At 44.1% G+C, this 24,884-nt stretch overlaps 1 protein-coding gene across 8 annotated transcripts in view; it reads right to left on the bottom strand.

The window, feature by feature from the left end:
• Nucleotides 1-24,884, bottom strand: part of EBF1 (EBF transcription factor 1) — a 296,884-nt gene that overhangs the window by 76,618 nt on the left and 195,382 nt on the right. For 4 of the 8 annotated variants that reach the window (XM_059712948.1, XM_019475980.2, XM_014610144.3 and 1 more), the window contains exon 9: nt 5,042-5,175. In XM_059712948.1, coding sequence (XP_059568931.1) covers nt 5,042-5,175 — 134 coding nt within the window. The remainder of the gene's footprint in view (nt 1-5,041; nt 5,176-24,884) is intronic. The other 4 variants (XM_014610157.3, XM_014610150.3, XM_014610139.3 and 1 more) reach the window with 1 other exon arrangement.

Here is a 24,884-nt window from a genome sequence, read left to right on the forward strand (position 1 = left end):
GATCAGAAGTGAATGTCTGTTCAGTTGCTTGTCGGTTCAATCTACGCTGGTTAGACTAACCTGCAAAGATTGAATCCATTCAACCTCGGGTTTTTTTGATTGTCTGTGCCTAGCCCCTATGAAAGCACATGTATTGGACACAATAGAAAATGGGGGGGAATAAATCTTAAAGAAAAAATTGCTAAGGGCTTTAAAAAAGAAAAGTTTCCAGCTTCCCCTTCCACATCACCACTCCAAGAGAGCTCACCGAAAGAGGCAGACTCTCGATGCATCTTTGCTTTCCCGGCCCTTACTGGTGTGGCACCACGAGAGTGGTCTTTCAGCATAACTCGTGGCATTTTCCAGTACACTTCTGCCCTGGTTCTCAAGAAATGCCTAACCTATTTATGGGACGCTGTTACCAAGGACGGGCGAGTGAAGCCAGTTTGCTGGTTGGTTCTTTACAAACAGTTTGGTTTTCCTTTGTTCTCTGAAGTAAATAAATGTCACTGTGTTTAAAGCCACAAGAACACAACTCTCTCGCCCACACGTTCCCAAAGGGGGAACATTATGCCTCGAGTCCTGTGTTCCAGGACACTCAGGTTATATTTTGCTCTAATGTAGGCCTTGATGTGCAGAGAAAAGGAAATCTGAGTTTTATAAACCCGTGGGCTCTCCAGCTTTCTGTGCAACAGAAACAGCTTAATGCCATGAGTTTGCAGCGAGGATCGATAAACAGCCTTATTTACCATTATGTCTGACGTGTAATATGGCAGCACTTGTGAACACCGATCAAAACCCAGAGCCGCACTCTTTCGAGCAGTGAAGAAGATGGGGGTGGAGGCAATGGTCTCTGGCTACGACTGCCTGTCTACTAGCACCAGGAGAAGGAATGACTCGATCCAAATAGCCCTTTCTCTGCTCCAAAATGCAGAGAAAGGTAGGAAGGGAGAAATCAAAAGCACTAGCCAACAGCGAGAGGCCATGAAATCAGACTTTCCTGAACCAGGATGCCATATTTCAGCCACCCTGATCTGATGCCTATTCTTTTTTGAAGTTGGAGATTTCAAGCAAAGCATTCACCTCTGATTCAGAAATGAGCCCGCAACAAAACCCCAAACCTACCTTCTTCTTCCCCCTCAAGCTTTGGGAAAATTGGGCTCTGGATTCAGGTATCAACCATGCAGCTAGCCTCATTCTAGACTGGGATTTTTAGGTAAATTGGTCTAATACTTGGCATCTGTATCAGCTGTTTTATATAAACTCACTTATGTCAGTTGGGACACATAATGGATTGGATTAAAACCTGAATTGCAGAGGTCTCCAAAACAGAGTGAGGTACGTGCCCTTTAAAATCCAAAACACATTAGGGGTTGCATTTGTGCAATAAACTTCTTTTCGTGGTTTGCTAATATATTTTAGACATTCTTGAGTGATGCAGCATCGTTTCACACTGCGGAGAGTGCCAGGCCACTTTTTTCCTTTTTTTTTTTAAAATGACATTGTATAAAGAGATGCTATTCATACAAGTCCCCAGCTTATTTTTGCTTGCTTGAGCACTAGTTTGTGGTTCCAGGCATGGTGACAATGAGTCATAAATTTAATTTGGATTTGAAGTGGGGGACCATTCAAACAGAGCTGATCAAAATGCAACCTCGTACCCACTGTTGGGGCTGGTCCTGCTTGGAGCAGGGGTTGGACTAGTTGTCTATAGTTCACTCAGGGTAGTAAAGCTTTGACCATGAGAGAAGCCAGGGAGCATCTACACAATGGTATAGGCCTACATTTTCAAAACTGACCAGTGCTTTTGGATGCCTTCACTTCTGGATGCCCGACCGGAGATGCTTTCAAGAGCCCTGGGTTTTAGAAAGACAGTGCTGAGCCCTTCTTGGAGATCAGGCCTCAAAGACTACATGCAACGGCTGAGACACCCAAAAGCAAACATCAGCTCTGCAAATCTTAGCCGCAGACTTTGGTTCAGCAACGTAATGATTGCCGACAGCCTCTATGCCATGCGAGAGCAAGGAGCTGATGTTTCCAAGTCTCTCCAACTTCTCTCAGTATAAAAGGCAAGACTGAGTTTCCAGCTGACCCGGCAAATGCGCAGACTGCTCCTGGCAAGCAACTGCTCAAAGAAATGGCCCGTTTGAATAAACAGAGCAGAATACTTATTAACAAACTCATTTCAACTTATAGTCACGAGTATTTGCTCCAACACCTGACGCTGAGCGGTACGTTCTTGCATTCAGGGGAACGAAACAAGCCCAAATATTGGCCGTCGCTCATGTAAGTTACTCACAAGACAGCCAATGCTGCAGTGCTTGAAAATTAACATAGGATTTTAAAATCGTTTTCATAAGTAATTTGGGAATTGCATATTAATTGAACTCACTGGCTTGAGGTATCTGCCTTTCTGCACAAAATTAATGTGACAAATTAAGTTTTTATTTAGTTCTCCTCTGGCTGAGAAAGGTTGTAATTATGTTAGAGTGTTTACAACTAAAATATATGTTTAAATAATAAATATGTGTTTCAGAAACCATTTTAAATCTCCTTCTTTACCATAGCCAACTCCATTTCAAGTGTATAAATATTTCAATTACAAGACTCGGATACATGTAAAATAAATTAAAGCTATATTATTTACATTTCAAATATTTGTACTACATACAGTTTGACAGCAACAAATATATATTTTAAATGAACGGGGATTTTTTTTTTCATTTTCAATTTGAATCTGAAATGAGGTGGAATTTGTACTTTAAGTACCTGTATCTTGTAGGTACTCATACAGCTCCCATTGCAAGAGCATCTGAGCACCTCCTAATCCTTCGTGTCTTTCTCCGCACCGCACCGCACTGCTGGGAGCAGGGGGCTAATCTTGCTGCAGGGTTGGAGATGGGGACCTCGAGCTGAAAGAAACTACGCCCTTTCCCCATTGCCACACGGGAAACCCATGGCAGAGCAAGGATTTCATCTTTGGTCTCCCGAATCCCAGCATTTGCTGTCACCCCAGAATTCAAGTTTTTCTTTGGGTTTCCTGCAACTCGGTCAAAACTAGCAACTCCAGGAAAGAGCCACTGAAAACGTCACCTCCTTTTGACCAGAAAACTCATTGATTCAGCTATATTAACATTTGACCTAGATTTTTTTCTTTTTTGACAGTCCTGCTCCAGGGTTTGAGTGTGCAATGACACCCCCAAGCCGGGCAGTTTCCTTTCAAGCTCTGCTGCGGTCGAGCAAACGCCTTTCCCCTGGATCGTGACCTTCCTTTTTTGGGTTCGGACAACCTAAGAGGCATTTTTAGGGCGGAGACGAGGCCGCAGATGGCTTAGGCACGTGCGGTGCGCGTGGACGCTGCGTGCACTTTGAATTCTTTAGAGATCATTTTGGTAACTCACTCATTTCCAGGATTATTTTTTAATAGCCTCCTCATTTTTTTAGCACTCATCTCTCTCCCCCTTTGGGCTTTCATACTCCATGACCAAACCAGAGGAACAACAGCACAGTGCAAACTGTAGGATAATTTTCATTTGAACGACTAATTATAACCCTAACATTCCCAACCAATAAATGAACGCCTTTCGGTCTGACTATTCGCAATATCTGTCTTCTTTTAGGAAAGGCCTGTCCAACAACTTGCAAACCAATGAGATTTTGAAACCACACTGGTTATACAGACAGGGCTTTATAATGGAAGGGCCAATTCTGGGTACACCCTTCTCCGTCCCAATGCCCTCTCAGACCGAGCCTCTTCACTTTTCCTTGTTAAAAACCTTTACCCACAATAGTTCCCATCCTAACACATCGCTGAAATCACAGAGGTGCTTTCATGATGCAAGAGCTTCAGGACTGGGCCCATGTGCTATGCCTATTTTTTTTTTAATAATATACTTTCATCTGCTCCCATCCTTACGTGGGGGGATGTGAGAGGGAAAGTCCGCAGCAAATATTAGAGGGCTCTCTTCATAGGAAAATTGCTGCCATATGTGTAACAGAATCACCAGGGGTGAAAGGGTCAGATCTGAAGTAAATTATAATATTGATTTAATATTTATAATGTACAATCCCAAGGAGCAGAAAGAACGAGGGAAAACAGGATTCTCCTTCCAGCCCTTCTATCATGAATACTAATTTAATGAGGAAATTTAACTCTGCACCTGAATCTGAAGGAAGTTTGTGTCTGACCAAAATGTGGCTGTCCCGGTATAGTATAATTGATGCAATAAGGCTGGCTAGTCACTAAGATCAGTGCACTTATTTCAGTATTCATCCCTCACAAAGATCAACTCAATGCAAAGCTTTCAGACCCCCCAAAGGTAACACGTGAAACCCTCTGGGCGAGCTTTCTCCTGGTGCCGGTCACGTCTCTGGGATTTTTGTATTGGTTTCCCCGGGCCTGGCCAAAGGGGTGTTGTGTTGATCTCTCTCTTTTGAGATTTAAATGTTTCACTGGTGTTTGGAAAAGGAAAGAATCAAATCACATTGGGGGACACAATAAGATAGCAAAAAGGAAGTTAAGAAGAACGAGCAGGGAAATAGAGGCAATAAAAGTAAATGAGAGGCAAGAAAACATTGCCCTGAAGATATAAATGTCTCTGCTGGGAAGGAAAATGATGCTTTCCCACCATGGATGTGCAGAACAAGATAGCTAGGTATTCAGAGCCAGCTCCCCAGGTGGGCTGAGGACCTGAAGCCCCCCCTGAAGTCAATGGGAGCTGCAAGTCCTTAGCGCCTCTGAAAACCAGCGTTGCTGGCCCTTTTTTTAACTGGACCTTATTTACCGTATGTTAAATGCACAATCCATCACAGAGGTGCGCGTTGATCCTTGACCCTTCCCCGAACTAAATGGCAGTGCCTAGGTGCAGGGCCACTGCAAGAGGGGCAAGTCCAGGGATTCAGGCCACAGGCAAATTTGGTTTGTTTCCAGGGAACTGAGTGAGCAAAAGAAGGATTTCACAGCTAAACATTTGTGGCTGATTGAGCGTTAGGCTCAGAAAAAAAGCAGGCTAGCTATAAACTAGACAAAGCTATTAGACATTAACGTTCAGACAACACCTACCTCACTCCAAACCAGCATGGTGCCGAATATGACCTGTAACCCATCAAAGAAATTGTCTCCTATGATGATGACAGTGGCACCTCCTGTAGTCCATCCTTCACTTGGACTGATGGCTTTGATACATGGTGTAGCTGCTTTTCAACACACATGAAAAAGAGAAGTATTCTGCTGTTAGAACCAGATTTTAATGATAGAAGACCTGAGAAAAAAAAATAAAAGGACCTTTCATCCCCCCCACCCCTCGTAACACAAAGAGACCTCATTCTTTCGAGCAATGCATGTGTGACCCCCAACCAGCTCTTTGGAGAGGGTATTTCTCCTCATTAATTTGTGTTTGCTTTGGTTGTTTCTATTAAGAAGATAAATATTTATTTCAGACTATGCAAAAAAAAATAATAAAAAGATGGGCAGAGACCAGCTGGATAACAGTGCACATTCCTCTATTATATATGAAATGCTGAATTCCTGAGTCAATAATAAGATGATCGGAAGCAAGTGTCCTTTATTATCTATCACAGGATAAATTAACCAAGGAAAGACTCCGAAATACTATGGAAACTGTTAGCTAAACACAAAAGGGTGTAACCCTCTGTGTTGCTCTAATTCCTCTGCAATAGGATCCAGGTTCAACCACCCTGCCATGAGGCAATGCATTGGCAAGAAAAGCTGCTAGCAAGTCAGTCAAGTCAGAAAGGTTAAGGAGGTCCCAGGGATGCTGGTAACTATTGTGTCATTAGGAAATGAGTTGAGGGTGAACATCTCCTGCTGCACACACAAGGCAAACCTCCCTCTCACGTGCTGGCTTCCTGACATGCTATCGGCCACGGGCCCCCTGCGAGGATGCTGACACCCCTATAGATGTGAACAGTGCTCAACTCTGCCAGCTAGACCTTTGGACACGAGGGCCTCTATTTTAGGGCATTTTATGTGTGCCAAGCACGGGGACCGCCGCTCCAGAGGGAGCCCTGGACACAGATACGGGTGATGTGAAGCTAGTTGGATGGGCAGAAGGGTAGGGCTCAATCCCGTAGGCGACTGACCTAAAGCCCTGTATGGGAACAGCATATAGGATCAAATCCTTGGGGATCTTTTATGTCAAACTGCAGGCCAGATCCTCACCAGCAGTGAAATTCTGACTTCTGCAAAGCAGGGACGTTGACCATCCTGCATTAGGGCTGGGATTGCAACCCTGGCATTACGTGGCATGGCTCCACGGAGAGCGGGGTGCTTTATTAGTATATACAGGCCAGCTGATTGGAGCATTTGCCCTTGATGAAGAGCTGCTTATTGGTGGAAAACCTGATCTGCTTGAACGGCTCATTCGGCTCAGAAATTCCAAATAAATGTGAATGTGTCCCAAGCCTGCAGGCAGGTAGTTCATAAAGAATGAAGGCAGATAAATAAAATGCACGGTTGTAGGTGACCTGCCATATACTGCTTCCAACACAAAATGTTAAATCAGCACTAGGCATTAATGCTGTTATTTATTAGTTGACGGTGGGAGTTGGACTGCAAGAATTGATGTACCCGGCAAGAAGATCGTTCCCGTGAGCTACTGTGAAGGGTGGGTGGGCAGGGAGCTGGAAATGAGGACGGGTCTGGAAGGCAAGTTGTTGAGTCACCCCTAGCAGTAAGTGTTTCTGTGGGCATTCGTACAGAAAAGCTCCAGGGTGATGGATGGCAGACACAGGACGCACACAAACTCCATCCCCGCTTACAAAAGCTGGTAAGTGTCAGGCACAAACTTTTCCACTACTTAACCTGATGGAAGTGCCAGCGAAAATACAAAAAAACCCCGCGCACACCAAAATCATTACACCGCTCCAAACTTGGCAGAAAACAGCCCTTTAACTTTTACATGAGCTAACAAAAGAAACATCCTAACATTACAGTCATGAAAATGCAGTGCGCACACAGAAGTAACTTCAAGATGTGTAATTTGGATTCAGGTTACTTGCATAAAACCGTGCATAAAAAACTTTGGAAAGTCCAAGCCAAATGCTTTCCTTTAGACTCAGCTCATAGCAAAGCATTTACAGCTAAGGCAGCTTTGCAAAAACCCATCTAGCCTTTTCACAGAATCTAATCATTTCATAAATAAAAATGAAAATTGCTTCCAAATTACACACTTCCTGCTAGTTACAACTCACGGTGGACACACACACCCTAATAAAACCTAAACATAACCAGTTTTGCATGTGTCAGTGAGAGAAGTGAGTTTTTTCTTAAAGGTTACAAAGCAAACTTTTTTTTTTTTTTAAGAGAAAAAAACTCAATATATAAAAACTGTCTGAGTCCTCAAATCATTAAAAACATATGCAGGCTTCCGAGTCACACATTCAGTTCATCTCTAAAATGAATGCAAGATATTGCTGTAGTTGCTGAACCCAACTACAGGTCTTGGTGGGCACATCTAGATGAGATGCTAACTGCGCAGTAGCCTAATACTACTGCACAGTAGTGTGTCACGGCAAAAAATGTGCTAATATGCTACTGCGCAGTAGTATTAGGCTACTGCACAGTAAATGTCACTAAAAAGCCGTGCACCAGCACCGTGCACAGTAACTGGTGCTACTGTGTAGTAGATTTAGTACTTGGTTATGCAAGTACTAAACTTAATGCGCAGTACCTACAGCACATTCATGAACGTGTAGACGCACCCACTGCTCCTCTCACAAGGTGGGATTTTTTTTTTTGATGTCCTCAGCACAGAGCAGGGCAGAGCGCTGTAGTCTTTCCACCGGTTGATTGTTAGGTTTTGATGTATCTAGCACTTAAGGAAGTGTTTAAGTGCAAGATCAGGTCTAAGCCCCATCAAAGCAAGTGGGACTTTGAGCAGGCGCTCGCGTGCTTTTCTTAATTGGCCTGATGGCCCCTCCGACTTAATTTAAGCAGGCGGCTGGTTCCAGCAGAGTCAACCAGACGGATCGCACACTTGAAATTACGTGACTGCTTAAGTCCTGTGCTGAATGAGCAGGGACCTGGTGTTTAGAAGAAAATTTTGTCTCGCTAACATTTCAGGCAATTACGACTCCAGGATGCGTTTCCCTTGAGATATTCCCTCCTCTTCCCCCCCCACCACCCAACTCACACTTGGTGTTTTGACCCAAGTGTTTCCGTGTGTGGTGCCGGGTCGGGAAGGCACTGGCAGAGGTCTTGTAGCGTAGGACCAAGGGGGAGCTAGCTCCAAGAGGCAACGTGCGAGCTAGCACACCTGGGAGGAATTGCTCTTCTATCACTAGCAAAAGCTAGTGTTGTTCTTGGTGCTAAGCTTATGTAGTCTTGCTGCACCCCAGGCCCTGCTCTTCCAGGGCACAAGCAGAATGACTCTAATTGAATGGAAGATACTCTTCTGGGGTGGAAGAATCGGGCCTCGGTGCTCCCCCCGAGGCGAGAGGGAGGTTCCTTAGGACCTCCACACACTGACACCTTTTCATTGCACCCCCAGGCTGGGGGCAGACACAGGGGGGCCTTAGCTCCGCACACGTCTTCTGCTAATCATTTGGCGTCTTTACTCATGTTTCATTTCCCAGGAGATGTTTCCTTCTGAGCAACTTGACAAAAATAAAAAATGCTGATTGGAATATTTGTCCCAAAGGAAATGTATAGACTCATAGAAAATTCAGGCTGGAAAGGACCTCAGGAGGTCACATCTAGTCCAAGTCCTGCTCCAAGCAGGACCGGCCCCAACTCCATCATCCCAGCCAAGGTTTTGTCTACCCGGGTCTTAAACACCTGCAAGGATGGAGAGTCCACCGCCTCTCTGGGGAGCCTGTTCCAGCGCTTCACCACCCTCCAAGTGAGAATATTTTTCCTAATATCCAGCCTCAACTTCCCTTGCTGCAACTTGAGCCCATTGCTCCTTGTCCTGTCATCTGCCCCCACAGACAACGGTCCAGCTCCATCCTCTTTGGGACCACCCTGCAGGTATTCTGATATTTCCATCTTTGTTTTGGTCCAGAAAGAGGACAAAATGGCAATGTTCTCGTAGAATGAAAGGCTCACCATCCCAGCCCCCAACTTCTAGTTGCAAGATGTCGAAACTGTGCAAATAATCACTATTTTCCATCCCTTCCTCCCCCCGCCTCAAAAGAAAACCTTTTCCAGAGACAAACTTTGCTTTGGCTGAAACCCTGCATTTGATTGCAAAGAATTTGGGGTCCAAAAATTTGACCAGCTGTAATAATAAGGTAGTGAAACATGTGCCATTACAACAGGTGGGCTTACAATAAGGAAGAGTGTATATACCCCCACCCGCCCACACCCACTGAATAATGAAAGGCAGACTAACCATATCCTGGACTAAAAGAGCTCAGTCGCTTCATTACCAGATGTCATTTGAAAAAAAAAAAGAATCACTCAATTGTTCAGGGGACTCTATTCACACTACTCGCTCAAAGCCGAGTCTCCGCACTGAATAAACGCCATGGACCAAAGTAACTACAACCCCTTCACGCTGTAAGCAGAAGCCTTGCAACGTCTGACGGATGGCCATATGAACATGTACCGCCACTGGTGAATGTTGCTTATGCTTACGGGTCTTTTCTCCTCTCATTTTTTGCAAGATTTGAAGCAAAATAATTGTTGGACTGTAAAGATGCCTTTTTGTTCTGCACCTCCTGCGACAGCATCTTTGCAGCCCTCGTGTACACGGGATGTTCGGTGCCAGCATCAAAAGAGAAAAGTTTTGCGCTGGGCATGGGGCGGGTGCACTGCGTGCACGTGCATTTCCCCGCTCCCTGGAAAGGAGATTTTTCTTCCTTCAAAGTGTGACAATAAAATGATTACCCCGCCACAGTTTAGCATAATGGTTCAGAAATGCTTGTGGCATATTGCAGAGTTAAAGTGGAAATTATTAGGTAGCTCTTCTTTGTTATAATAATGATCACTCCACAAATAAAAGCTCTTCTCCCAAAGGTACTGCAAGGCACAAAATGCTAATTCCGAAGATTATGTGTGCGCTTTTATTAAATATTACTGTGCCCTGTCTGTTTGAGGGCTTCACTGCTCTGATTGTTTTACGAGTGCCATGGTAATGTCAGCCCCATCTCGCTAGCAGCAGGCACACATTTTAGCTTTTGTATGAGAGTTGATCAAAGGCCACGTGCTGGGGGAATTGCTGAGAAAACACGGACAAGCGATAAAAATCTAACAGATTAATTGGTTTAAATTTCATTTCAGGACATTGAACTTTGACTTGGGATGCTAATGCTACACTATGAGTCAGGGCCTAATTACCCGATTTCCAATTTGCCTCTGAACAATGGCTGGGAGGGAGGGAGGGAGGGGGAATAACAACAACCACCACTGCCACCACCACCACCCTGCACAACCGCGGGTACATATTTAACAACTCGTATGCTCTATGCAGACAGTTTTGCTGGGGAATACCCCCATCCCTTGCTCAGCTTGCCAAACTTTTGTATTTGTCTCGAATCTCAACCGAAGACACAAGAAATACCAGATGCCCCCCAAGAGCATCAAGCATTTTGATTTATACAGTCAACGGGAGAGCAACCCAAGCCCCTGCAAACGTGCGCCGGACCTCTCCGACTCTTCATTAGGGACTTGGATTTATCGGGGGACCTGCATTTTACCCTCCAATAGAAATGATGTATTTCATGGATATAAAACAGGGGCCAGAGGGAAAACAGTGTTTACTTCAAAGTTTATGGGTGGCCTCAGGAATAAGGGTTAATTGAGCTCAGAGGTACATGCTCACTCAGGTGAATTAGTGGGAAACACAGCTAGCAGCAGGGATCTGGGGCTGCTCTTATTTTGCTTCTGAAATCTATTTGTGCGATGATTAATATCCAGTTTGTGCTGCTGACTGTAAGAATGACCTCGTCTGCAGTTTTTATCATAAAATATCATTTCATCCTCCATTATTCCATAGATGAGGCTCTGGCAACAGTTGCTGTATCACAACAGGAGTTTAAATGATGGGATATACGTTTATCTTCTCCTTATTTTTAATGTGATTGACTGCGATGTGCAAACATAGCGTAATTGCATAAAGCCGGTTCAAGTGGGGAAGTCAGGTGCAGCTGCCATATGTCTCATCTTAAAGGGAATTTTCAAAGTTAAAAAAGATGAAAATGTGGGCTTGATCTTAAACGTATTTGTTTTTATTTTACATTTACTTAGGCAATGCCCTTGTCCAACGCTCAGATAAATCACCTGCTGAGGAAACGACGCGCTTACAAGCTTGATCCCACAACACGCTGAGCTCCCTCAGCTCCCGCTATTGATCTGGGCCCTGATTCAGCAAAGCGTCGGGCTGAAATTCCCAGAAGTGCTTTGCAGCCGGGATCGAGGACCAAGGTTTCTCAGTGCGATTAAGCAACGCTCCATTCAACGTTGCAAGACCCATGTGCCGTAGCTGAGTCCCATTTCCAAACGAAGCATAGGCAAAGCCACCTACAGAAAAAAGGGCAACTGGGCATTTCCCCCCAGTCCTGGGTATTATGGGAGGAGAGGGGTTGAACTGGATAGATATATATTTTTTAATGGGGCACAAACGGCTGTTACACAAAACTTCCTTGTTCATCTTAGAACCATTATATGGTTATATTCCCCTTGCCATAACTAATAGCACCCCTGGCCCTAACTTCAGGGGCTGGCAGGAGGTGCATGAGCATCTGGTGGGGAGGCGGCCGTAGCTCAAGAAATTGTCCTGGACATCAAAAAATTGTGCAAGTGGCACTGAACACGGGCACTTGGGCACTGGAAGTTGGCTAAGTCTCTAAAGCTTTGCAGCACTAGGCAGAGTCCCCCTCTCCCACACCCTGGCTTTTTTTTTTTTTTCCTTTTTGGACAAAATTTTGCTATTTCCAAAAACGGAAAATGTAATTAACTCTGGCTGTTGCCCCTCATATCTTCCATTTACATTTTTTTCTATGCCAGCTTCTTTTTTTTCCATTTGGCCATTCACTCTAAATGACAGTGCATCACCCATTGCAACCATGCACCTGCATCCCGTGGTGGGGACTTTTCTTTCCAGAGCCAAAAAGCTTCACTTTAAAAAAATCGGCCTAGTTAAAAACCATACCGCAGTTTTGCTTTGCCCAATGTTCTGTTACTGATGCTGCTGCTATCATCATCATCGTTATTATTACCATTGTTTTTCTTCCAGCAAAATGACAGTGGTTCTCTCGCACAGAGCTCAGCTTAACTTCTACGGCTAGAATTTCTCCTTAATTTCCAAGGACAGAAATTACACGCAGACCAGCATAAGTGATCGGAAACCAGTTCCAATCGATAACGTAACAGAAGTTCAGCGCACGTAAACCACTTTCAAAATGGCCAAAACCGGTTTACGATAACCCTGGATAGATGTAGCATCACACTGAACTGGTTTAAGTTAAATCGGTTTATTGAACTTCTGTCCTCCTCCAGGTTCAAGTTCACTCACAGCCCCCCAGCATCCCAGGATGATTTGCACCTCCCCCACAAACCCCCACTTCTCAGGGTGAGCGGACTAGCCTTGGCCCAAGCTGTCTGCTCCAGCCCAACAGGGAGGCATGCTCTAGCGCCCCCCAGCTTCTGGCCTGGGCCATTGCAGGCATGTGGCTGCATTTCTGGAATCAAAAGTGCATGTCTGTCCACTCGCTTGTCGGTTCAATCTATGCAGTTTAGCGTAATCTGTGAAAACTGAATCAATTCAGCCTCGGGCTTTTTAACTGTCTGTACTTACCCCAAATGCCTGCTTACCCAACCACGCCCCCTACGCATTTGCTTTGCCCCAAAGAGACTTGCAAGCATTTGAATTTGTCTTTACCGTGTCTATAGGATGCGTCCTAGAGAAGGTGTCTAAAATGCGAGGCACTGAGGCTGGGAGGACAGGGCATGGGCCAGCATGTGTTACACGCAGCACCCATGGCACTAAATCTTCAATCTTAAGCTAAACAATGCGATTGCTGTTTATCTTAGTAAAATGATGATCTTCCTGCTTCCCTCTTTCATATCACGGCCCGCTCCTTTTCCTATTCAGCTCTGACAATAAGCAGCTGCCATGCAGGAAGCAGAGTAACAGAGGTTTCCCTCTCGAGAAGATTACTTCTGTAGCTTTATGTAACACATGCATGAGGTCACAATGCCCCACTCCCTCCACTCCCCGTCTGAGGCATCGCGGCATTTGGGCACTGCAAGCATTAGAGATGACCGCACTGGGCCCACAATGGCAACCTCCCATTGGCTCTCTGTGACATGCACACCACTGAAATCGTGTTGCAATAAATACAGTAATCCTGCCGTGGGATTTGGGCGTGATGGGTAGCTCAATGTATATTTTTTTATGTAATGAGGTTAAGGGTTTTAGCTGAAGCATCATTACTCCCAGAATGCTTTGCTCCTGTTTGATGGGAACTAGTGATGGAAATCCCCTAGTATAAAATGCCACCTCTGATCCACACTCAAAGCCCTGTTTTCTTCTCTTGTCCTTGCTGAAGCTTTTACTAATGCAATCACATTTTGCCAGTGCTTCTGCACTCCTCTTTCCTGGATGAACCCTTGTGCTTTCCTTTTCTGACCCCTGGTTTGAGGTGCACAATGGCAAGGGAGGAACAAGGCAGCGCTGAATAATAAAAGGTGTGTTACTCATCATTTCCACATGAGGTGCCAATGGCCACACGCACAATGACTTGCCTTAACTATTAACACTGGAGGACTAAAAATGGCCCTAAGCAACCTTCTCACCCACTACTTCAACAGCAGTAACTTATGGCTGGTTCTGTATGAGGGGATGAAGGTGGCATAGCACCAAAAGGTACTCTGCATCCTTTTCTTCACTCCCTTCACCCTGTTTTTGAAAGTGAGTTAGGGCACATGGGAAGCTAAAGCTCAGATTCAAAGAGGGGCACAATCAGAGAGACCCTCACCACTGCCTAGCAAACTAGAGCAAGGGGTCGTGAGCATGCTCTGAAGTTGCAAGGCCGTGATTTGCCCTTTCAAATCGGAGATAGAAAAAGAAGAAGAGTTCAAGATCTGGCTAAGGTAGAGGCACACACCTTCAGCTATCGGCCTGCTTTGAAACCACCATGGTTCAACTGGTGCAAAAAGCCATGAGGACCCTCTGACATTGACCTGATTTCTGTAGGTTTAGCTTCTCCTGCTATAGCTACAGACCTGAACTAAGCCAATATAACCAATTTTAAGCCAGTATAACCAACACCATCAATTTTAAGCCAGTAAACATGTCCCCACAAAGGCTTGAACCCAAGTTTTTAACTATGCTGAGTTTTTGCAGCAAGCTGTATTCTCTTGTATGTCCCACGTGCCCAACCCTTTATCAGTGCACGTGGGAGTATTCACGTGTTTCACGTTAAGCATATGCTAAAGCCAATCAGGACCTGGGGAAAGGGAGGAAACCTTTCTAAACCCATTATTTGCTAGCATTGGCTTTCTAGGGAAGAGGGTAGTTTCTAGTCCCTTGCAAGCTGGAAGAATCACAGTCATGCCCACTTCCACAGCATCCAGGGTTCAAATAAATATGGCTCCAGGACAGCAAACGTTTCCTGGGTTCAGAACAGGGGTGCACAGGACTGGAAGGGACCGTCTTAATTAAGGGGTCCTGTTCCCTGCCATCTAAGGGGGAGAGACGGCTCCTTACTTCAACCTCTACTGGAAGAGGTTCAAGGCACAAGGTCTTGATATCGATGGCCCCATTCAGTGTCACGGCTCCCACGGAAAAAAAAAACGTTGCAAAATATATACCATCACTTTGCAACATGGACAACCTGTTTTTCATGCAAATGCAGTCTTAAACTCTTCAGATGCAGGAAGTTGGGCTGCAGACACACATTTTCCAATAATCTCCTCACAGCCACTCAAAAATAAACAGATATAATTCTAATTCTAGCCCAGAATCAAATCAAATCAAATATTAACAACGGATTATGTTCCCTGCAATGCCGCTGTCAGATACACTATTGCAAAGAGGGGGGAGAAAAAAATTCCCTAAACCTATTCCAGGAAAGAAAAAAAGACAAGAAAAGAAATCAATTATGTAAGCAGCTTATTGGGATATTTATTGTAACATTGATAAGTTCATTTGCCTCAGATTGTACAAGAAATAAGTCATTTCTTTCTTCTTGGCAAACACAGGTTTTCTGACTCAAATGAGTTTCTAGCCCAATGCTCTTTGCTAAGGAGGACTCAGAGAGGGCAGCCCACAAGAGAAAGCTGGAGCTAATCACCTCTCCGACACTGCACGATCCATGGAGAAATACAAAGCAAACTGCGGGAGTGGCGGGGAGGGACCAGCGTGCAGTTTCTGCAAGGAAAATTCAAGCGCCCTCAGAGCTCTTACCCCGTTCCGATTTTTCTTATAAATCAGAGGATGCACTCTAATGCAATTTTCCGGAGCCTGAGAATCATAAAGTCAAATATGAACAAGTCTAGTGGAAAATCTGTGACGTTAATCTTGGCCTAAGTCGTATTTTTAACAGGCGCTGAATTTGTGCGCTGGATTATCCAGATGGCCATACAGGAATCATCCTGATAGGATTAAACCTTTGTGCTGAACTCTGCTCCATCTGTTCTCTGAGGTTTGCCTGTGCCTATCAGAATACGATTTTTTAGCCTTTCTATGTCTAGTAGCATGACTAAGAGTCCCAGTTCACACACGCGTGTGCACACACACACACACACTCACGCCCTTGAGCACTTGATTAGTAATGTGATATGAGGTTAGCCTGAAGTTTTACCACTAAAGAAACATATTGCTTTTATTATTCTTTTGAAGGGCAAAGTATGCAATATCTAAATTCAAACAAACCAAAAAAAAGATTTTTGTTGTTGTTCTGGGACTTGTTCAATTCATTAAACCATAATACTGCCATAAATTTATAGATGAAGGCATGACTAAACAAAGTAGTGAAGCGCTTCATCTTTGCAATCTATTCGAGTATTAGAATGTATGATATAATTTTACTTCGAAGATATCATTCCAGCTCAAATGCACACACACACACGGTGTAGGTAGCTGTTATTTCTGTCTCGCTCGAGTCACAGACCAAGAGAGAAAAAAAAAATGTCAGACCCTGTAAAAGAAAATACATTTATTCCCATTAAAGTTGCTTTCTGCTTTTATTATCTATTAACGACACAGGCTTTTGCATTCATTGTTGCAGCCTGCCAGATGCAGCAACGATGCATATTCATCATGTGCAAAAATTCAGCTCAGGCGCGCTCAGAGACAGATTAGGCTGACTTGCCAACAGAGAGACCAGGGTCCAATGGATGGCCCCAGGTTTCCAGGCGCTGGGCCAAGGGAGGAGGTAGGGAACCTGGCTTTTCTGCAGAAAAAGCACCCCAATGGTCTTACCTCGAGTGCTTTCCTAGCCAGAAAAGTGCTACACACTAATGAATCACGAAGGTGGGGGGGAATGAATTAGAAAAATAAACAAAGTGATTCAAGTGATATTATTATTATTTTCCTGCGCGCTCGGCAGGAATGCAGTATAATGCACAGCCCGTGTTTGTCATGGCAGCGGGACAGCAATGCAGGCCGCGTAACCTGAATTGCATTTTCAGAAGAATCCTTCATTACTTCCCCAAGACTGAGAGCCCCTTGTGTCTGCTCTGCAGTGTCTTTCATAATGTTGCCTCCTCTGTTCTTTGTGCGAGAGTGAATGGAGGGGTCAAGCACCTCCTTCCAATCATTTGGGCTCTGCTTGCAAAAACAAGCATAAAAATATATTTATAGGTGGTAGTATCTGTCCAGCAATGACACCACATAAAACCAGCACGCTGAAAATGTGAGCACTAGATTTGCTTTGGACCCACGCCTGCACACGTGTAGAAAAGTTGCTCATTCAGCAGAGCTGATAATGTCACGTTATTTTATTATTTATTTGCTTAATGTGCGGTAGCACCCAGGGACGCCAGGCAAGGGCTAGGGGTCTTGGCTAGCCGGCAGAAAAGGACAGATCCTGCCTCAAGCTCACAAACTACGTTGGTTTGACTTTTAAAAGGATAATTCTCCAGAGGGATGAATCTGATCAGAGATTTGTCCCCACCCTCTACTCGTCGTCCAAGAGCTTGCAAATCTTTAGCAACAAGCTCCAAGCTGGATGTACAATGCCGCGGTGCTATGACCTCAAACCCGACCCACAAAATACCAACGGCAGTACTGAAACCTGAGCGGCTTTCTGGTTATGCCGGAAATTTACCTCGGAGTTTTGACCTTCCTTTCCAGCAAGGATCAGATAACCTCAGCCCGTGAATCCCACATGCAGGTCTGGATTTGCAGTGACCAGCTCCATGAACTCTGTGCTCAGCCCTCGACATCAAGGGAGTTCTCTGCTGTCTGCTTGCCATTCTGCAAGCACAGGGACTGCTAAAGGAAATGCGCTTTGCTCTCGTGTCAAGTATGCGCAACCTTTTAAACAGTCACCACAACACTGTAAAAAAGTTATCAAAACAGCATTTGAACCACTGCATATCTTGCCCTTATTCCCTCTCACGCCCACAGCTGATTAACAGAAACATGGCCCTAGAGTCTTTGGGGAATATTTTCATAAGCGCCTTAATGACTTCCAATGAGAGTTGGAGGCAGATTGTTAAAGGTATTGACGTGCTTAAAGATGTAGGCATGGACCAGCTTCTTTTTCAAGAGTTCCCAAATAGATACAGAAAGTAAGGACCCAACCACTTTTGAAAATCCTAAATCTCTTTTGAAAATCTGGCCCCAAGACCAAGCTGTTCAAAAGCAACTTCTGAATTTCAGGGGGGACTTGTATGTTCACCCCCAAAAACTGATTTCAGAAAATGATTCGGTACAGCAAGGAGCCAAACACCGCAGCTTGCCTTTGAAAATGTCGGGCTAAGTGCAGAACTCACTGCTGAAAATGGGTTGCAAGATCCAAGGCTTTCCTTGGCTTTTGCAAATGTTACTGCCTGTTTTAAAACCAGCCGCCCCTACATACCCAGTTCCTTCAGTGAGGTCATAAATTAGTGTTTGTTACATTACTCTTGCTTTCTAGGTGAGGACGTGCATCAGAGAGCTGTAAATTCACTGCATGGAGGAATGCAGAAAAAAACTAATGTATAAAAAAGACAAAGCTTCCACTTACCGCAGAAAGGAAGTCTGGAATGAAATGTTTAAAAACACACAGAGGTAATAACCCTCTCTTCTCCCTTGATAGGAGTTTCATCACTGGCTTCAGAAAAAGCACAGTGAGGCTAAGCCTTCGTGCTTTGGAAAATCTCCCCCCCACCCCAACGAATCCAGCAAAGTATTGATAGCTGCTGTACAGTAATGACAAAGTAGATCAGCACAGCCCAGAAAATAGAAGTCAGCAGACAAATAATCTTGAGAACTTGTTGCAGTGAGCAAAATCCTGCTCAAAAACTAGTCCCCCAAGAGTCAGCAAAGATACTGATATGATGGAGGACACGTACTAGGCATGTGCTGTTGCTACCTGCACATCACAGCAAGTATTGGCAGATGTTTCCAGGCACGAAGGCCAGGTAGGAGCCCAATCTAACTCCCCCTGAACATCACTGACACCTCCCCTTCGCTCACACCTTCGAACGTCCTTTCTTGAAAAGTTACTAAAGACAATGTTTAAACCTCTCGAGTGAGATGCAATCACAGAGGCTTGACTTCAGCAAAGCGCTGGAGTGTCTGCTTAATTTCAGAAAATCCAGCTAACAAAAACAGAGATGCAAAACTGGTGTGAGATTGGAACTGGACCCTTTTCTTTTCCATTCTGCTTTCTTGCTCGCATGGTGCGAAAGGAAAACATCAAAGATCATTCCCCTACCGCATCTGGTCCCACCCTGTGAAACTACTTCTGCTACTGCTACATTTTCTCTCGTTTATAATTATGCATGGGGCTAGGGTAGGATAACGCACCTGAAGGGCCACGGAGGATCAACATTTCAGAGGTGTGGAATCATTATATCAAAATGCTTAATATTCATGAGCAAAACAGCACAACCTTTTCCCCTGACATTTCTGCACATCTTGAAAACTTTAGGTAGGGAAGCACTGTAGCGTGGCCGCGATATTACAATGTATAGTGAGGCATATCGCCAGCAGGATATGTCTCAGTGCCTGGCCCCTGAATTGTGTTGTGTGGCATGTTAGATAAGTTCATGTAATGCATAAATATTTCAAAAGGGGTTGAATACATTTGACCAATCCACAGACCAATGAAGTCAACTGGAGTTTTTCCAGGGCCTTCCATATACTTTAGATTAGGTCTGTCCCCATTTATCAAATAAATAATTAATAACATTTAGATTGTAATTTGCATCAGAGTCACTCCTTCTGGAGCCACAACCCCAATTGATGCTACCTTCTGCATCACTTTCATGGTTGGTACAACTGACTCCTGATGCTGATTTCCACATGCATTGAACCCCGGACAACTGTTTTAGCTGAAACCAACTTGCAGCTTTAAGGGGGGGAAAGCAGCATTATTTAAGGTGTGGATTAAGAGGATAATGAAAATTAGAGAGAGAGACAAAGTGGAAATAAATGTTCATCCAAGCCAAGCTGTGAGCCAAGTGTCTGATCTTGTTCTCACTGGACAAAATGGGCACGTCTACACAAGACGCTTAATGCCCATTGGACTCATTCTATTGCGCATTAGCACAGCTGGCAAAAACCATACTAATGTGCAGTAGATTAGTCCAATGAGCATTAAGTGTCACAAAAAAGTATTCATTTGTGCTAATATGCAGTAGATTTACTCCAACGAGCATTGAGCAACACCAAAAAAAGCATTCATTTGCACTAACGAGCAGTAGCGCCTTAGTATTACAGGTACTAAACTTAATGTACTGTAATTACAGCACATTAATGAACATGTAGACGTGCCCAATGAGGAGGTTTGCCATTGACTTCAATGGCAAAAGAATGGGACTCTTGTGCTAAGCTTTTCAAAAGCTGCTTGCCTAGTAAGATTGAGCTGACTTAATTTAAGGATGTCCAACTTGAACTACATTAAAAGTGGTCTGATACAAAGCATTAAGGATTGATAATCAGGCACCCTTAAGATGGGCACCCAAAATAAAGGGAGGTTATTTGTAGCCGTGTTGGTCTAAGGACATGGGCAGACAAGGTTCTTTGGGTAAATCCAATATCTTTTACTAAACAGTTGGTCTAATAAAAGATATTGAATTTACCCAAAATACAGGTACTTGAGGAGATCCTGACTTTTCTTTCCAACAAAGTACGTAGAACCAACTTCTATTCCCGGCCAAAGTTGAGTAGACAAGCGTTGGGGGAGAAATCATCTTTTCACCAGAGCAACAACAGCAGAGATGCATTTCTAATGAAGAGTTATCCAACAGAAGGATTTGATTGCTCGTTAAATCTTTGGAAACAAGCTACGCTATAATAATGTGCCACTTTGTAATCTGCCGGTGTGCACATTCTGGGGACCCGTTGAAAAAGAAAGTCTGAAAAAGTTCACCGCTGAATAGCAAAACACCCCTCAAATATTTCTCATTCGCATCCCCCATGATGACATTGTATCAGTGACATGGCAGCCAGCAAAGCAAATTGAAATGTAATGAATGCTCATTACTTATGAATATTCATTACCTGCTTGAGTGCTACTGGATGCTCTGATGTTCTTGTAGCTGCAAAGTCTCAGCCAAATGCAGTAGCTACGGGTTTTCTCTGAATATAATTTTGCTCTGCTTCCAGGCAGGTTGGGGGGAACACCTCCAATATGCATGGAGCAGAACACAGAGCTCTCCCGTTATATCAACGGCGCTGCTTGGAAAATGTTCATTTCTGCAGTCTTTTGTTGTGTTTGGTTTTACTAAAAAAATGCTGTTTTCCTCGAAACTGAAATCTTCCACCTGAAAATGGTGATTTTGTGAACTGCCCAAAGAAAACTAACTTTCACTTGGGAAAATCCAAAATCTCATTTCAGAATTTTAAAACGGCATGTACATTTTACAGCTATTATCCTGCCTTATTTTACGACATCTCAGGAGGAAAAGCGCACTACTGGCCCGTGGCGATATGGAACGACAGTTTAAGTGTTTCCAAAAAAAAAAAATGAAATGAACTGTCACAACCGAAATTTCAGGATCCCATAACCAAATTCATCCAAAAGTGTTTTTCAGAAATGCTGTCAGTGGGACCGTTTGCATCTTCTGTTTTGTTTTAATTGACAACACAAACGCGTTGGACATTTGTATTTGTTGAGAAACTCCAATTTGGACCAGCCGTTGTACTAGCTTCTCCCAGGCGGGACTATGGATTCAGTACTGTTTACTCAGAGTCACTACCAATATTAGAGCAATTTAGGACAGATGCATATTGCGAGCTTCGCATACCCCCTTCCAAGATATCCAGCCTGGAGGATGTCATTTCTTTCTCTCTCTTGATTCCTCTGAAATTGCTCATGTCCAAAGAAACCGAGCTCCAGCCCTACGGAGTGTTGCTTGCCTCGTGTGACATTTGCAGAAATTCATCAGAACGACTCAATGAGATGCCATGTCATTAACAGACTTAAGCTATCCAAAAATGGGTCTAGTACAAATCAGGGTTGTGCTGTTCCCTGCTAATCTGGTGAATCATAGGATGGAAGACTATATATAATGTCCCACATAACGTCGGCCAAAGACCCACACCCAATAATTTATGCATTCCAACCATAACTTCTGTCTGAATTACAGCATATCTTTTAAAACTAGTATCTAGTCTTGTGTAAGAAAACCACAAGAGATGAAGAATCCCTCACATCTTGTGGCTGTTTCAATGATTAATAGCCTTTGCTGTTAAAATCCAATTGGGAGCTTGCAGAGAACTCCTGGAAGGGGTACTATTTTTACTCATCCATTTTGTTTGGGGAAAATCATGTAAAATTCAAACCCAGGATTTAGAGAATGCATTTTGCCCCTCAAAGGACAGAAGGCTACTACTCCACCTGACTACACAGCTGGATTAAACCCACAGTTGGTGTGCTCACTTGCACAAATCCTCAGAGCAATGAAGAGGTTAATATAATGCACCCAACGAGGTCAAGCTACAAACATACATAACAAGCCATGATTGTAAAAAATTTCCTGAATTTATGAGTCACCACATTTATGAAGGAATTGATACGAGAAAGAGGACTTGGCAAACGTAAAATACCAAAAAGAAAATTATTTCCAGCTTGAAGTTTTGCAACCCTTCACTATATCAAGGCTCACTTATTATTATTAATATCTGTGTTTTGCAATGTTATTGCAGTCAAGTTTTTCTCCCTTGTGTAAGCTTGGAGATGTCCAACCATCCTCGGTATTCTTTCCCAATACAAAATAAATTAGCAAGCAGAAGTAACAGAGCTGCAAGCCAATTCCCTTTCTTAAAGAGGAATAATCCCAATCTATTTTTTTTCTTTTTAGAATTTCCCACCTTAATAATATGCCCCAAACCGAATGCATTTCTGTGGCACACAAGACATCACGTGCCTCTTGTTTCAAACACCGGGGTGCCTCATGTTACTTCTGCAAAGACTCACTAACCAATACTGAAAAACTGGCACGTGCTAGGCAGCCTTCTACTGTCACACAACTCTTGGCACCCTTAATCAGAAAAGCATCCAAGCAGGTGTTTCAGGTTTTTGGCCTGTTTGGTTTTTTCTCCACAGCAAAAAAAAAAAATTAAAGAGAAAAACCGTAAGCACTCAGATGTACCAGGTGCTGCCACTGACAAGGCGCAATCAGACAAACACAATGTTTGTCTCTTTAATCTGGGATCATTTCTAAATTACATTAGTCCCCATGTTTGATTAACAGCTTCTGGATGAAGCCCAGTGGAAGCAAAGGATAACTGCCATTTTTGAAGAACCACCCCCATATCTCAGCCTCAGTAATGTTTTCCCTACTGCAATTATTGCATACTACTGGCTTCATTAGCAGCTAACCCACTAGCACACACATAAGCAAGAAGGGTGAATTAAGAGGTGAAAGGGTAGCTGCCACAAGAACTTTACTCATACGGTTCAGGTGCACACAGATTAAAATTGAGTGCGTCTACACGTGCATTTATGCCGGCTTAAATTTACTGCACAGTAAATTACCGCACAGTAAGCGGGAATAGGCCCGGTGTCTTCACGTGCAGGCGTTAAAATGCATTAATGCTGTGTGGACTGACTTGGGACTAAAGTTAGTCCCAAGTCAGTCCACACACACAGTGTTACTATGCAGTAAGGCGTCTACACATGCATTACTGTGCAGTAATTAATCGGGTATAAATTTGATACCTGCATGATGCAGGCATCAAATTTATGCTTAAGTCGGCATAAATCGCCATATTTACTGTGCAGTATGGGCATGCATGTGGAATCCGATACATGCATGATGTAGGCCTCAAACTTGCGCTCAAATTGGCATAAGTCGCCATATTGACTGCACAGTACGGGCATGCATATGTAGACATGCGCCTGCACTATGCAGCAATTTTGGTTAATGGGCAGTAAATGCACATGCGTAGACGCACCCATTGAGCTCTAAATGCTACGGCCTAGCTGTCTCCAGCACAGGAATTAGTCAATCAGATTTGTGAATATTTCTTAGGAAGAATGAAGTGACATGCCAGTGACATCTAGCAAAATCCCAGGTGAGGAATACTCCATCCAAGTCTCGACACTGGTGTTGCAAGCAGGGCAGTTATGACAAGGTTTAAGGGCATTCAGACCGAGGGTCACTCTACAGCCTGCCCTAGCCAAATGCTTTAAAAGCAGGATGGGTGGGCTGGAAATCCCATATTCTGTACGTAACAAAATGCCAGTCTGAATGCAAGGCATCAGTCCTTTCACCCGCACATCCCCCACCATCTCTAGTGGGAGATACGCTTTAGTGGGAGATATGAGGGTCTCCCGGAGGTGGAAGTAACTGCTGGGTTTTCAGCTGGATTTATGCTGCTGTAAGCAGAAGGCTTGCTGATATTAGTACAGGGAGGCCTGCTTTAAGTGATCACTCAAGGCACCCACAAAAAAGGCATGCGGGGTGGGATGGGGGGTTATAAGATGTGGGAAGGCAGAGCAGAATTTGATTCAGATTCTTTAAAAGCTAAATGACATGTCAAGGTTTGGGCTTTACAGGAGACGGTGTGGACTGCAACCAAGAGCACATCCATCAGCAAACAGCCCAACCATGCACAACAGATTGCTGAATAGGGGGTCTCGGATACAGGCTCCATCATACAACCACATATAACAGAATCACGCCGTAACTGCAGCACGGCAGGGAAATCCCAGCTCTCTCGGCTTGTGTCTACAATTGTGAAATCGAGTCCCGCGGTTTCTCTTAGGTTCATCTACTACACACGTCTTCTTTTGCTGCTACCGCTGTTGAGGATGAAACAGAATCGAGTCTGTCACCGACCAGCCTGGATCCGCAGCGATCGCACACGGGGGGACAGGAGGAGGGGGAAGGGGGAGAAGAAATCAAACTGGCCCTTTAAAAAAAAAAAAAAAGAGGAAAAAAAAAAAAGAGGAAAAAAAAGAGCATTTAAACTGCTTGTCAGTCGCCTGCCTGACAAGGCCACTTGAATGTATTCAGGAGTATTTGCATAAACGCTCACAGTGAGTTCACTGTAGCTGCTAGCGCTAATGGTACATAAAGTAATTTAGTCACTTCTCGCAGGCATCCTGTCAGAGTGATGCGCACCCCCTCTTTGCCTTGTTGCATATTAGATCATTAGATAATAAAGTGTTAGAGCATGCAAACTGACAGGGTCTCCGGCACTATCATTTTTCGAGGGCACTGCATTCTGCCAGAGAGGAAAAATAATAGAGAAACCGATGCTGCAATTGGCTTCCAATTCCAGTACAGACAGCCAGAGAGGTGAAAAATCACCTTGCAGCAGCGTTGGAGTTTGCAC

This window comes from Alligator mississippiensis, chromosome 9, assembly GCF_030867095.1.
Source record: "Alligator mississippiensis isolate rAllMis1 chromosome 9, rAllMis1, whole genome shotgun sequence".
In the NCBI taxonomy this organism is placed as follows: domain Eukaryota; kingdom Metazoa; phylum Chordata; order Crocodylia; family Alligatoridae; genus Alligator; species Alligator mississippiensis.